The sequence below is a fragment of the Salvia hispanica genome, chromosome 5, assembly GCF_029641045.1.
Source record: "Salvia hispanica isolate PSC_SH4W2 chromosome 5, Shi_PSC_v1, whole genome shotgun sequence".
Classification (NCBI taxonomy): Eukaryota; Viridiplantae; Streptophyta; class Magnoliopsida; order Lamiales; family Lamiaceae; genus Salvia; species Salvia hispanica.
Window position 1 is genome coordinate 45,604,801 of NC_142696.1, and position 16,258 is coordinate 45,621,058.

The 16,258-nt window shown below is 34.3% G+C and overlaps 3 protein-coding genes across 3 annotated transcripts; 2 read left to right on the plus strand and 1 right to left on the minus strand.

Annotated features, from left to right (window-relative positions):
* Positions 1-4,046: 4,046 nt before the first annotated feature.
* Positions 4,047-5,704, plus strand: LOC125187099 (large ribosomal subunit protein eL42). The gene is made up of 4 exons (XM_048083618.1): positions 4,047-4,189; positions 4,962-5,141; positions 5,286-5,360; positions 5,449-5,704. The coding sequence occupies exons 1-4, from the start codon at positions 4,187-4,189 to the stop codon at positions 5,506-5,508; spliced, it is 318 nt and encodes a 105-aa protein (XP_047939575.1). The 5' UTR covers positions 4,047-4,186; the 3' UTR covers positions 5,509-5,704.
* Positions 5,705-7,389: 1,685 nt separating this feature from the next.
* Positions 7,390-9,989, minus strand: LOC125187051 (COBRA-like protein 1). The gene is made up of 6 exons (XM_048083562.2): positions 9,803-9,989; positions 9,232-9,311; positions 8,593-9,049; positions 8,331-8,487; positions 7,969-8,243; positions 7,390-7,867 (listed from the first exon to the last, which is right to left on the minus strand). The coding sequence occupies exons 1-6, from the start codon at positions 9,885-9,887 to the stop codon at positions 7,566-7,568; spliced, it is 1,356 nt and encodes a 451-aa protein (XP_047939519.1). The 5' UTR covers positions 9,888-9,989; the 3' UTR covers positions 7,390-7,565.
* A 3,150-nt stretch (positions 9,990-13,139) lies between these two features.
* On the plus strand, positions 13,140-15,623 carry LOC125187050 (cytochrome P450 78A5-like). The gene is made up of 2 exons (XM_048083561.2): positions 13,140-14,137; positions 14,734-15,623. The coding sequence occupies exons 1-2, from the start codon at positions 13,193-13,195 to the stop codon at positions 15,337-15,339; spliced, it is 1,551 nt and encodes a 516-aa protein (XP_047939518.1). The 5' UTR covers positions 13,140-13,192; the 3' UTR covers positions 15,340-15,623.
* Positions 15,624-16,258: the final 635 nt, after the last annotated feature.

A 16,258-nucleotide genomic window follows, 5' to 3' on the forward strand; every position in this document is an offset into this window, starting at 1 on the left:
AGATTCTAAAGTTTCTATTTTTAAGGAACGGCCCAAAATGAAAATAGTTGCTATTTTTAAAAAACGGAGGGAGTAACAATCTCTGGCCACTTCGGATTACACGTAAATGTAATAAACAAATTTGGATAACCAATCGTTCTATAAATAGTCATCGCATCTTGGTACTGGATCATATATCTTGCACCACCAACAGAACTGGAAGACATAATGCTTCGTTTACTATGCATCGAACCATCTGTCTCACCTCGCAATACAGCCTCCGTCAAACCACTATACATTTTAGCATGTAATTTTTTCTGTTGGGTTTTAACAAACAGTAGACGACCAGTCTCATTAAAGTATAAGCATCAACAACAAATTATTGAAATAAATCAATATTTAATTTGAAAAAATAGATTAAAGTACTTTAAATCAAATAGAAAAATTCAAATATACTTTAATTATAGAAAAAGTTTTAGTAAACAACATAATAATAGAATCAAATATAACATCAACATTATCACTATAGAATATACTCCCTCCGTTCCATATTAAATATTATACTTTTCTTTTTAGTTTGTTCCACAAAAGATGTCACATTTCCTCTTTTAGAAAAAGTTCTGTCTCACATTAATTATAAAATTACATTCTCTTTCACCACTTAACACACAAAATAACATTTTCTAAAGTCTCGCATCTCCCAAATGTGACATCTACTATGGGACGGATGTAGTATAATTTTGTCTCTTGAAAATACAACATACATTTGCCGTGACTAAAAACATGCCTTTTAGAAATAGACCAAGAATACAAAAATAACCTAAAATTTTCACAATTAATATACTTACTTATAATTTAAGTTAAATAGATAATAAATAGTATCTATGGGTATATATCTTGAATAAAATATAATAAATAATTTAATTATTATATTAATTATATCTACAAATATTCATTATAATAATTTAGTTATACCACAATAAATTTAATTTACCAATCAATAAAATACAAACTCTTAAAATTAAATTTGTAGTAAGTATTTATTATAATGACTCAACGACTTTGGCATAACCCGAAAGGAAAAAGAAAATTGTTGATTAGTTTGGTTTGTTTGGTAAATTATAATTAAAATGAAAAAGTAATAATAATAATATTTTATAAATTAATAAATTATATAAGTATATTAGAAAGATTGATGAAAGCATAATCAAATATACCTTTAAAAATATAAATCATAAGCATTTATTATAATAATTTTTTAACAAACTAATTTTCTTCTGTTAATCTAATATTTTATAAATTAATAAATTATATAAGTATATTAGAAAGATTGATGAAAGCATAATCAAATATACCTTTAAAAATATAAATCATAAGCATTTATTATAATAATTTTTTAACAAACTAATTTTTTTCAGTTAAGATTAACAGGAGTACTATAATTTTTTTATAATTAGAAATTAACTACATATATGCATTGAAATAAATATTCAAAATTTACAGTTTACAATAACTCAAAACGTATTACTTTTGAAATTTTAGGTTTGGTATTTGTATATATTTAGAGTTGTAACTTCTCTAACATAATATGATTAGTAATATAAAACTTACTATAATTAACTTCTAAAATCAAATGGGAACTAACTCCATGTATCACTATCACTATAATTATAAAACGATCACTTTTTAAATTTTAGGTTTGGTATTTTGTTTTTGTCAATATTAATATATTATTCTTTATTTACTTATAATCGGTTAAGTTTTTTTTTTGTACTTACAGTTTTACAAAAGCGTAGTAGTAATAAATTAGAATAAATTCTTAAATATCAACAACCTTTAAATCTTATTCTAAAAAGTTATTATTTTATAGTTATATTTAATTTTTGTTACGATTCAAAACTTTTCATAATTAATTTATGTACTTTAGTTTAATATTACATTTTATATCACAAAAACAATATTAATGTGTGATATTAATTGAGAAATTGACTAAGTCTATTACTCCCTCCGTCCCCGAATAAGAGTTATTAATTTCCATTTTGGTCCGATTGCCCGCCCCGCCGCTCCACCGCCCTTCATCGCCGGCTCTTCCGCCATTCTGTCATATCTCTCTCGGTTTCACGCCGCAACCCTGTTGTTGCCGCCCCGGCCCCGACAGCCACTGCATTAGGTGGCAGTCGTCACCCTCTGTTCTTTCATGCCGGCGTTGCCCTTTGTTTGTCACCGAAGAGGTCGCCGGTTTCGGGCAGAATATCCCCAGGAGATTAGCACTGCAATCAGAACATTAGTTCACATGAATGAATAAATGAATTCTCTATCAATTCTACATTGATTTATCACTATTTCAAAACTTGTTTGGGAAGTCTCACTTGATTGGACCATTAATTTGGCCATTGCTTTTTATTTTTTCCATTTTTCTATTAGTATAGATAAAAAAAATGAAGCTCAGCAACACAACATTCAAGAACTCTCTCTGCAAATTATTTATGTAAATAAATAAAGTAAATAAATAAAGTAAATAAATAAATCACACATCATCTATTACACATCACTTTCCATTTTCCCTCCAAAAAGGGTGTTCTAATAATTTTAATAAACTGTCATTTTTACTCCCTCCGTCCCACATAATTTTATACAGTTTGACTTGGCACGAGTTTTAAGAAATGTAATAGAAAGTGAGTTGAAAAAGTTGGTGGAATGTGGGTCCTACTTTTAAAGTATTAATTTTATAATAAAATGTGAGTAGGAATGAGTTAGTGAAATATGTGGTCCACTACCAAAAATGGTAAAAGTGAAATGAGTAAAATTATGTGGTACGAACTAAAATGGAATACTGGGTAAAATTATGTGGGACGGAGGGAGTAGATAGCATAGATATAGATTTGTCACTCACTTTCCCTTTTATTTTGTAAAATCTAATATTTAAATAAAACACATGTATTTCTACTTTATTCTATTTCCTTACTTTATACTCTACACTTATGACATGTTTGGTAGGGGTGATATCATAAAATTTCATCCCTAGATGAGTTATCACCCCTACCAACACATGGCCTTAGAGCATTCACAATAAGAATAATCCTCCCACAGTCCTCCAAAAAATTGATATCACTATTCAACTCATCAACTCCGAAGTACGCATACCAAATCTACAGCTGATAATCAGCAACAACTTCGAGGATCATTGTGGAATGTTTGCCTTTGAATCTGGTCGTGAATTGGCCTTTCCAAGCTGTAAGGTAGTTCTTTTATTGCCAATGCATGCAATCTGTGATGCCCAACATTCCAAGAACATTGTGCACCCTCCCGTGCAAATCTATCGGACCTTAGCAATCGAGAGGGGTCGACTTTCGAAGATATGTGGACCCGAATACTTTGATGACGCCTGACAAAAATTCTTCAGACACTCGCGGCTAGTCGTGTCGCCGATGTGAAGGTACTCGTCGAACATGTCGGCCAGTCGTGTCGACAATGTAAAGGTCCTCTACTTTATTTTTTTTTTCTTTTATTTCTCCACTTAATTGGGTACATACTAATTTCTGAAATCCCGTGTTAAAAATAAATTACTCAATTAACTTTGGATGACTACAAAATTAATAGACTCGTTTAATTGATCAATAATCATTAAGATCAAGATCCATTTGTTTAATTTTATTTATTTCAAATTTAATGAAAATGAACTACATATATTCATAGTTTAATCTTATTATTATTACCTTCGAAATAAAAATAAAAAAATCAATACCAGTATTATCTATATTTATCTCCCAGTTCAATGCTAATTTAAACACAGTTTTGGTTTAGATTTTAATCTAGCTTGATGATCAAATTCGTCCAAATTCGAAGAAAAGTCATTTTACATAATTTATAAATTATAAAATTCTCTCTTCTACTTCCAATTATTATAAAATAAGACGATAAATAGATTCAACATTGACCAATCCATGAAGATAATCAATAATTAGCTTAAAATAATTTTATTAAGGAGTATTTTGTTATTGAGAGCAAATTTATATCAAGAAATTGAATCTTATTAATAGTCGGTTTAAAAAATAGGCAAAGTCCAATTTGACAGTAGGCTTTGGTATTGGGGAGCCTCGGGTCGGTCCATCATAAGCTCCATTCATATAACTATAAACCCTAAACTGGTCGGTCCATCATAAACCCCAAAATCGCAGTTTAGCAGAGATCTTCCTAGCCGTAAGCCATGGTACCTCCCTTCTTCTATTTCTCTAGAGATATCTAGCTTCATGCGCATTGCGTTTGTTAATTTAATTTGAGTCTGATGAAATTAGTTGTTTAATTATCTATTCATTTTCCGGAATATCCTCGGAACTTATTTTTGTTAATAGTAGTCTAAATTGATGGATTATCGAAATGAGGCTATGGACAGAAAGGTTCGATTTCTCTGTCAGTTTCGCCGAATTCGATGTGGAAAAGCCTCCGATTTTGGTTATTTTTCTAGCGGGATGGAGAAATTGATTAATACCAGTATGTTTTCTTCGCAATATTAGGTAGTTTGTGGACGGGGTGCTTTGTTAAACTAGCCTTATTGTCATAATTTAATTTGAGTTCATGTTTGGTTGGTAACGATTCATTAGAAAAATCGGATTTTGCCGGTGGTTTTGTGCCTATTTCTATGATTTTGTTGTAATATCATGAGTTTTGAACATGTTATTTCTTCATGATATTACGCATTCAATCCAGAAGCAATGCCTAACCAAGCAATATTTGGAAAGATAAAGTATAGTATATATTGGGTCCAGAATGGGAGTTGATCACTTGAGCATTACATTTTTTAAATCTCGCTCTGAAAATTTTGGAAAGATTGTTTCAATCTTTTAAAACCGGCGTTAGATTTTCTACATACTACATAGTTTTAGTGCAGCTTGTGCTTGAATTTTGCAATTCAGAATTATACTTTCTGTTCAGCTTCTTGTTTGAATAACTTTTATTGATTGATTTTGATTGCAAAATTGAAGGTGAACGTGCCAAAGACAAAAAAGACTTACTGCAAATCAAAGGAGTGCAAAAAGCACACCTTGCATAAGGTGACCCAGTATAAGAAGGGGAAGGATAGCTTAGCTGCTCAAGGAAAAAGGCGTTATGATCGCAAGCAGTCTGGTTATGGTGGCCAGACCAAGCCCGTCTTCCACAAGAAGGTGAATTATAACAAATTATATTCATTTTAATGAAGTGTGCTCGTTAGCGGTTTAGATAGTGATGTAAAATCTCTTAGGTTTTTCAGTACTATTGTTGCGAACTGGTAGTGTTATTAAACTATCGTTCTTGTCATTCTTGGCCAGGCCAAAACAACCAAGAAGATTGTGTTGAGGCTGCAATGCCAGGGCTGCAAGCATGTCTCCCAACACCCAATCAAGGTATGCCACTCATATTCGCACATCTTCTATGATATCTCTCTCTCCTCTTTGTGCTAATGGGGTGCCTCAATCGCCATCTTCTTTGCAGAGGTGCAAACATTTCGAAATTGGCGGGGACAAAAAGGGCAAAGGGACATCACTCTTCTAATAGGAAAAGCAGAATCGTTGGTTTACTTTGTTATTTGGGAGTCCTGTGGTTAAATTTTTTTTGGTTGTGAGTGTTATGTTTGGTGAAATATGAGTCATCTTACCACTGAATTTTGTGTTTTTTGACATTGGATTAGTTTCCAAACTGTATTCCACAAGAATTCAGCATCATATTGCTTGAACAGTTTGTTGATTTACTTGGTTTTCTAGGAGAAGTTTGAATTTGTGCATTATGTGAGGCTTGAGTGAACAAATTTAAGGGCATTAGCATTGTGATAATAAAATAATAAAAAAATGCATTTTAACATTTCCTCAAATTAATAAAGTTCCTATTTTTTAAAAATCCATTATTATACTCCCACAGTCCCCACAAAATTGACAAATTTAGAAATGGAATAATTTTTAATGTGCAATTGGTAAAGTAAGAGAGGAAAAATGGAATGAGTATTAGTAGATTGTGGAATCCATATTATAAATGATGTGTATAGATTATAATTTGTTAAAAAACCTTTCCATATTAGACATTGTCTAATTTTGAAGGACGACCCAAATGGTAAAACTAATCTATTTTTTTGGGGACGATACTTTTCCACATGGCGATACTTTTCCAACATTTTGTTACCTCAGTATTCCGATTATGTTAACAATTGCAGGGGAGGAAGAAGAAGAAGAAGAGGAAGAAGAGAGTGTGTGGTTTGAGAAGAAGATGATACCTAGCCAAAGTGGTGAGTTAATTTGATGAATAAATGATGATGATTGATTATGCAATATTTATGTTGTTTAACGATGAATTGCAGTATTTTCCGGAGAAATTTACGAGACAGAATGATTTGGGGCGGCCGTATTTATAGATCCGATTGGAAGAGAATGGGATGTGAAAATTGCCAAAGACTCGACGAGAGAGCGTTGGAGAATGGGAAGGGGATGGAGAGCTTTCTACGCGGGTAACGGAGACACTGCTGCTGCTGTTTTCAACGCTGATATTTCTCGTGTTAATTAGTTGCTTAATTATGTAGTATTAATACTTCGCACTAGGATATTTAAACCATGCGTTTCTTTATTTAATGAGTATCGTTTGGTATAACACTTCACCATACCTGATTTAATCTTTTATCTTCCATACTATTTCAAATTTCATTCACAACTTAATTTTTCAATTTGAATATATTTTTGGGCTTTCACGTTTGATATGTAAGCCACTTAGCCCAAATATATGCATTGAGCCTAACGTGTGAAAGCCCAATTGAATTGTTAGCTAAATTAGTAACCAAACATCCAAAACATGCTAACCACAACACTTTTAAAACCCAATTTCACATTAATTTAGGGACAAAAAGTATACCAAACATGCTCAAATTAAGTAGCTAGAAACCAATCATGTATCAAAAAAAAAATTGCATAAAAGTATAAAATAGGTCCATAATTTTGATTCCTTTAGATAACAATCTTTCTTGGTACCGATGTTAGCCACCACATTGTCAGCAGTAAGAGAATGAGAGCAATATAATCGGAGAGATCAAATTAGATAAAGTGACATAGAAGAGACAATTGCAAAGAACACTCTAACCAATTTTAATTCCCTAGACCCTACAAAAATGAAATTGCCAACTATTGATTAGGAACTCATAGATTCGAACCAAATCATAATGCACACTAAAATCCTCATCAATTTCCCAACATTACTTGGAAGCCCATGCCCATAAGTAGCTCCGGCATTGCTAATTGAGCAAGGTGATTTCTCCAAATTTAAAGGAAGTGTGCCGCATTGTTGAAAGATGAATCCTAAGATGTAGATTTTTCTACAACCACCACATTGGCAACTATAGAAAAGGGCCTTTGCCATCTCGATCTTCTAGGTAAGTATTTTCTTGGACATAATATGAATCTGAAATGAATTTCCATTTGTGATCATAAATTTAAATTTTTTGTGTTGGTATACAGATACAATCAGCAGGAAAGCAAAACAGAAAAGAATGCATCCTATTTGGTTCACTATACAGAAAAATTCCATCACCAACAATCAGTTATATTAGCAGTTGTCTTCTAGATTTCCCCAACTCAAACCAACCAATGATGTAAAAACAAACTCACTAAAGATACCAGCAGAGCTGCTATTAGACGAGGCGTGCAGAGAGCTGCAGAAGCACTCTCATTAGGTAGAAATGGGTAGGCATCTGGCGGTGGCATAACACAGTTGTCACCATTAAAGTATACCCTCCGAGGGAAAGCCCACCCTTGTTCGAAGCTGAAGCTTGTCTTGTCCTTCATGAACAAAAGCTCCGACTGCGCATTCCCAGAAGGCCCGTTTTGCATCAGCATATCATTGTAGAACTGAACTCCCCATAACATGGCAGTGTCATCTGTGCCAATGCAGAGATATGGATTATAGAGTGTTTTAGAGAACAACGAAAACGTATTCTTTAACATTTGTCAAGAGTGTATATACATGTAGTGCACTTACTTATGGAGCCATATGGTGTTAAAGGTTCGTAGTTGAAACTGAATATCTGAGTGAGATTGTTGAAGTTTGGATGTTGAACAACGAGATTCCAGTGCGTATAGTTCCTTGCATAGTTGAAATTGGTGATTGTAATCTTCACGCGCCAATACTGTTTGTAATTGAGTTTGACATGCCAATGGACTCGGATAGGGCACATGTGGTTGGTACACTGCAGGAGAGTTTGATTACTCGTGTCTGATCTCGAAAGAGCTGAAGCTATGTGTGGAGAACGCGATCTGCAAGATCACACAAACAATGTTCAGAGCGTGTTCAAACACAATACATGAAAGTGATACATATACGAATTACAAGTGAGTCCTTACTCCACACAGCTGCCTGGTTGAGCTAGACTCCGGCAGCCACAAGAACAAGTTGGACAGCTCACAATCGATTGATTGTAAAACGAGGATAGTGAGACACAACAGCTTGGAGTCTTCTGAGCCAGAAATTGCGAATATGTGCAAGTCACGTTCATTGTCACTGCAAACAAGTGTATATACAGAGAAACAACATAATTAACCACTTGAAAGTTGAAACTAATGCATATATGCATAACATGTAAAGAACCTTCAATTTTTCACTTACTTCGAGCTTGAGTAGTTCTCCTTTTATCTGGACTCAAAAATCTGGTTGGCTGCACTATTTTAGCCGGTCCACATGTATACCCTGGCCCCGGTGCTAGGAGGGTGAAATTCACTGGTACCTTTACAGTTTTGTTGGTCGTGCCAGCTTGACCAACGCTTAACTGGAAAGAGCTGGCGGAATTTGCTGGATCTTGGACCCAAGAACTTACAACTCCACCTTTGCAACAGTTTGCAGACTGTTGGTTATAAGGTGTACCGGGCAACAGATCAACGATGGTAGGGGTCTTTAAACAACTATGCGGAATGTTTCCTTTGAATCTTGAACAATCGCCTTGCTCTGTGGCTTGAGCTCCTCTCGCCTCCCAAATCACTTCCTTTTTGGCCCATGTCCAACCCAACTTCCACCCCGGCAGCTCAATGTGTCGATATTTCTGGAAGTTGTAGATTGTAACAACAGCCTGCAGCCACATTTTACAAGATAAGTAGTCTGAACATTTATAATTCTGCATAATAGGGGATAGTGTGACAGATCCTTATCTTTATATACTGAAATAGATCATCCAAGAATTGTACATCATTCTAGAGAATAAAGAAACTTAGGAGATGATATATATTATGAATGCATTTTGTATATACTTACAACATAGCCATCTGCAGTCCACTGTATAACATCCCATTTGATAGTTATGTTCCCATTAGGATCAAGGGCATCATAAGCATCTGCAAAAACCATATGACAATCTTCAATACAAACACATCATAAACATCAAATATTTGGAAGTACTATTTTTCTCAAACTAAAGCAGATTCAAAATTATTGGGGGCTGATGAATTATAAGTGTAAAGCAATTCTTTCAATATCAACTACTATGAAACATGATGCTTTAGTTAATTAGGATCTTAAATTTTTTTAGCTAAGCCATTAATCACATTGAAGACAAACAAGCACTAGAATCCATCTTTCATCACAACAATTCCTCTCACATATCAACATGAAATTGTTCTACTGTTTTATCCAAGATCTTACAAAAGAATAGTAGTACTCCTACTACATTTGAACAAAAATTTCCGAAACAAAAACAACAGAAAGATCAAAACTTTCAAACCAAATTAGCACATACTAAAAGCTATAATTGCCAAAAACCAAAGGAAGAAAACAAAAGTAAATAAAAACAAAAAAATGGAAGCAAGGAAAAAAGTGATAAACGCACCAATGGAGGTAAAGCAGATGCAGAAAACCAAAATCGCCGCGAAAACAGAGGCCGATTTGGTTTCCGAGAGCAACACCGGTTTCATTTTTGTTGATGATGATTTGTGTATAAGTGTTTCTGAAATGCAGAGTTAGTATTAGTAACAGTAGAAGAGTCGAAGAAAGGGTGTGTATATTTTGTAAGCTAATTCTGGGTGGCGGAAACCGTGTACCAAATGGAGATTCTCTCTCTTCCTCTCCTCTATTTACTTGATTATTACTACCCCAAATCCATAAAGATGTATTTGACTTGTTAAAGAAATTCTCAATCCGAACTCCAGCTATTATTTTTAAATTTAAATACGATCGGTACACGATACAATAAATAAGTTGACACGACACAATTAAACGATTAAAACTTGGTAATACATGATAAAAATCTGATTTACATTATTAAACCCTGATATTAATTAAATCCGATTTACACAATTTAAACTGAATTTACGTATGGAGAATAAAATTAATGTATTATTTAAAATAATAATAACAATATTTTTATCTTATAATAATAACTGAATTTAAACCCTGACTCTACTAATGGTCACATTTCTATCTCTTCTTCCTATCTTCTTGATAGAAATTTATTGTCGTCCAAAGTACAATTCTTATCTTATAACCACTCGGCTATAATTTATAGGCGTTGTGAAATAGTAATTTCATATACTTTTCTAATGGAGTATACAAAATATTCTCTTTTTTCATGAAAGTTGTATCTATTTTTGTTATGATATAGGGATGATAGCAAGAAAATTTTAGAAATTAAAAAACTAGGATTCAAATGACTTTAATTTAAGTAAATCCTTAGTATCCCATATCACGCTTTACTAAAATTGATTAATATGTAAATGTAATAAATATTACTTCCCGTTTTAGTTTATTTTGGGAAAATTTTAATTGGTGGTGCAGTCCAGCCTTTTCACAGAGTGGATTTATCAACCAGTCTGTAAATTTCTATAAACACTAGTACACTACCTGTGCTTTCTAGTTTTAACAACCTAACTTTTTCCCTTGGTTAAATAATAAACATTTTTCCCTCAAAAGATTAAATTTAATTTAGTGCTTCATTTGATGCAAAAGATAATTTGTTTTCGAATTTATGAGAACCCAAAAAGTATATAAATCTACAATTAATCTACGTTTGGCTTGATACATGCATTATACTTTTACATACATTAATGACTGGGCTATTTCAATTTAATTGTACGTGTTGACGACGAAAAAAATAATAATTCCGTTAATTCATTATCATTAATAATTCATTGAATCATCGATGATACTTTTCTCGAGACCATTTCATTTGTTATATTTTGACTGGCATAAAGTTACACTCATGTTGTAATGTTGACCTTAAATTTTAGTGTGTTACTCCATATTGTGACTGAATTCATAGCATAATAAAATGAATGCGGTGAAGAAGTCTGAAAATATAAATTTAACAGAACTAAAATTTTCAGTTCTATTTGAGTGCAAGATCAAAGATTTGAAATTGAATGTAGAAGTAAAGAAATTCATTTATTCTTTTGTTTGATTTGGCTCTTTTTTTTTGTTATACTACCATATGTTGCTCACCCCTAGCACCAATTGCAAAAGTTACCATAAAGTTTGGCATATATATAAAAGTTTGAAAATGAAATTGAAATTGCAAACTGAGCACAAATTTGTGATTTGGAATTTCTTTAAATTATTATTTTAACTTGGAATTTTTTTGTGAGGCTGCTAGTTGTGTGGATCCCAATTCAGGCTGGCCTTATAAGTGAAGATAGGAGTATAATATTTTGGAAAACAATAAGTAATTTGAAGTTAGACATAACAAGCCAGCCCAATATGAAAGATAGGCCCAACAAGAAATGCAAACAATCACCCAGCCCAATATGTAAGAAAGGCCTAAAACTTCATGAATAATTGATTGTGGTTTTCTTTATGAGAAATTTAAAATATTTAGTTATTTTTTCCTATTTTTATTATACTCAATATTTCCATTAAAACTGTACAACACTGCTTGGAATTCAAATACTTCCTGTCATGCGAATTGTGGAAATCACTGAATGACATGAAAGTTAGGTGCCACATTTTGGGCGTTTCAATTTTGCATGATTTAAATGCTACTTGCGTGTGCAAATTATGAATTTAATATTCTATTTGTTCCACATTATAATAGTCCACGTTTCACTATTTTTCAGGTGTTCCAAATTAGTGCACACTTAATGCCTAATTATTTTTTAGACATAATTTTCTCATCTTTTATTCATATTTTCTCCATCTTTTATTTATAATTTTTCCACTTATTCACAACTTCACAAAATATGTCATACGAATCACCTTACTACTTCCTCCGTTCTATAGTAGTGGAGTCATTTTGTCATTTTTGTACGTTCCATAGTGGTAGGGTCATCTCTCTTTATAGTACTAAAAATCAACACATTTCTCCTCACTCACTTTACTCTTTTTTAGTACTTTATTCTCTCTTTATTTCTCTACCTTTTTTAATCTCCGTGCCATAAAGAAATGTCTCCACTACTATAGAACGGAGGGAGTATAAAAAAAAGGATACACATTCTCCACTGATGCTACGTCGTTTTCATTAAAATCCATGCAACTACTTAAAGTGCACTGTTATGTGAGACGAATTAAGAGAAATATTTATATTTTTCAATATCAATAAATTATGCTATAATTTTAATTTTTTAGGTTCAAAACTATCTTTAATTTTCATAAATAATACAATATCTATTGATTTAAATTATTGCAATATTTATGGTGTCATTCGAATAATTCCAGTATAACAATAAATACAATTACTTAGTAAAATAAAATATCAAATGAAAAATCCGTATTGCGCGCCGCCTCCGTACAAAATTAGTCACCTATTTAATCAAACCCAATAAGGTCCATAGTATATTGACTCTATTCAGTAGACTGTAGAGCAATACTCATTTTATTTATAGGGGTCAAAATATATTTAAATTTTCCAGTTTGATTCGAATTGATAGGTAAAATGGCTCTGAACTTGTAGTAAGTACACGGATCACAATTTAATTAAATAAAATCTTACACATTAAAAATAAAAATCTGAAAATCAACCAAGACATACAATGATAGTCACACACGTGGTAGTGGACGTAACACAAACTAAATTTGTAGTAGTAAATCATTATTATAGGTGAAGCATGCATGTAATAAGGAATAAATGTGACCACACAACCAACCAATTAACCATGGTTTTATGCAAAAATAAACAACATAAATTAAGCAAGCATTAACCCCAACCCAACTTGTATAAATATCGTTGCATCACACTCTTCCCTCTTTACATTTCCCCCCTCTCTTTTCTCACACATCAAAACCCAAAAAAATGTGGCTAGACTACACTTTCCTCTTCACTCCATCAACAACACTCTCCCTCTTCTTCCTCCTCTTCGCCGCCGTCTTCGGCCTCTGGCTCACCCCAGGCGGCCTCGCATGGGCCCTATACCGGGCCCAATCCCGGCCCACCTCCTCCATTCCCGGCCCATCGGGCCTCCCCCTCCTCGGCCTCGCCCTCTCCTTCACCCACCCCCTCACCCACCGCGCCCTCGCCCGCCTCTCCAACACCTTCAAATCCAAACCCCTGATGGCCTTCTCCGTCGGCCTCACGCGCTTCGTCATCTCCAGCGACCGCGACACCGCCAAGCAGATCCTCTGCAGCTCGGCCTTCGCGGACCGGCCCGTCAAGGAGTCGGCCCGGCTGCTCATGTTCGACCGGGCCATGGGGTTCGCCCCCTACGGGGACTACTGGAGGAGCCTGCGGAGGATCTCCGCAGCGCACCTCTTTGGCCCGAGGCGGGTGGCCCGCCTCGGGCGCGTGAGGGGGGAGTTAGCAGGCTGGGTGGCGGCTGAGGCGGCGGCGGAGATGGAGAGAGAGGGGGAGGTGAGAGTGAGGAGGGTTTTGCACTTGGCTTCTTTGAATAATGTGATGATGAGTGTGTTTGGGAAAAGGTATGATTTTGGAGAGAATGGGGAAGGGTTGGAGTTGGAGGGTTTGGTTAGGGAAGGGTATGAGTTGCTTAGTGTGTTTAATTGGAGTGATCATTTTGCATACGTGGGGCTTTTTGATTGGCAGAGGATCAGAAAGAGGAGTTTTCGGTTGGTCGAAAAGGTTAATGTTTTTGTCGGAAAAATTGTGGAGAAGCATAGGGTTAAAAGGGCTAATCAAGTGGGATTTGGGGGTGATGATGATGATGATGATTTTGTTGATGTTTTGCTTGATTTGGAGAAGGAGACCAAACTATCTGATTCGGACATGATTGCAGTTCTTTGGGTAATTATTTTTTAAAATTTAATTTTTTTCATATTTGAGTAATTATTTTTAATTAGTACGAAAGAATTGAATGATTAATGCATGCGTTACCTAATTTGAATGGCTTCTTGCATGTGCCTACTTTCATGGTTTATTTCAGTTTCATGATGGATGTGTGGTGAACTTGTATAATTTTAACCACAAGAATAATGCCACCTATCAAAGAATATTTTAGGACGTTATTGTTTTAAGAATAATGTTTCGTCTCATACTTTGTTAATAGTATTAAACGAATAATCGTTTAACACATGTATGATATGTGTTTGTTATACCAGAAAAAAAGTGTGACACAAGCAATAATTTTTTTACTTTTTTTATTAAGATTTGTTTTGGATGATTTTATTTGAAAAGGTATAATGAGTATATATTATTATGCTTGTTTTTTTTCTATCTTTGTGGATATGCATAATCGAATCTGCATATAGTATAACTTTAGGATGTTTGTTTGTGCCTGGTGATGGCAACATTGATCTTTATTTTTCTCTCTTGGTCTAATTTCTTGTGTCAAATGTTGTTTTCCCTATATTTACATGGGATATATATGTTTTTATCCTCAGGAAATGATCTTTAGAGGGACTGATACTGTGGCAATCCTATTAGAATGGATTCTTGCAAGAATGATTCTTCATCCTGAAATTCAAGCCAAGGCACAAAATGAGATAGACAATGCAATTGGGCTCAACACAACGGTGGCTGATTCCGACCTCCCAAACCTACCTTACATCCAAGCCATAGTGAAGGAGACCCTTAGGTTGCACCCCCCGGGCCCCCTCCTCTCATGGGCCCGCCTCGCCATCCACGACACCCAAGTGGGCCCCCACTTTGTGCCCGCAGGCACGACCGCCATGGTCAACATGTGGGCCATCACTCACGACGAGGGAGTATGGCCTGAGCCCGAAAGGTTCAGGCCTGAGAGGTTCCTGGAGGATGACGTTGCCATCATGGGATCCGATCTCAGGCTTGCACCATTCGGGTCCGGGAGGAGGGTGTGCCCCGGTAAGTCAATGGGCCTTGCCACGGTCCAACTCTGGCTAGCCCACTTGCTTCATAAGTTCAAGTGGACTGCTTGTCCTAGTGGTGGAGTGGATTTATCGGAATGTCTGAAATTGTCCATGGAAATGAAGCAACCACTAGTTTGCAAAGCTATTCCCAGGATATCTTGAAGACAATCAAGGCTTCCAAGATTTGATTTCTTGCCATGATTTTCGAGTTCTGTATGGAGGAGGAGATCAAGAGTGTTCATATAAGCCTAACTTAAAATAATGATAATTATTAGATGGAGTATTATGCAACCAGGTAGACGTTTGTAGTTTATTGTATTAGGTATTTGTTTGATCTATTAATATCCTAAGAAGTGTGAGCTAGTATGTTTAGTTGTTATCACATTAAGAATCTTTAAATATTGTGTGCCTTTTTTCAGTATATTTATGAACTATTCTTACCTAAAGATATTGCCATTTTATATTGTTGCTTATTTACATAGACTTAATTCACCTGTAATTAGGTGGCTACGATCAAATGATAATTACTACTCCACTAACCTTGTCAATTATGAGCAAACAAACCTATTCGAATCGGGAAACATTACTATTTGTCCATTTCTTTTGGACACTTGGTAAAGAATTTATCGTGTTGTATGCTTTTGAAAGTTGGATTAATTTCTTTCAAATATATGTAGAAGATAGTGTTTCAGATATTACATTTATTTTCCAGTATCATAGAAGTTGAACTAGTATGATACTGAAAAATAAATATTGAAAAAGAGGATTTAATAGATTTAGCACTTCAATTTAATATTGTAATTAATAGAGGTTTGATTAATTAATAGATTTTTAGCCCTTCAATTAGAATAGTAGTAATTTTTAAACTATATAGTAGTATATATTTTGATGGTCGAATATAAAATGATCCTACCCTTGGTAAATATAGATATAGATAGCTCACTTATAATTTGTCTTCCATATATATATATTTGTGTCATTATGATTGAAGAATAAGAACCCAAGTCATAAAATGATTGTTTGGGGATTTAAATCCATCCAGCAAGAATCACATTTATTTTATTGGAAAAATCATAGTAGC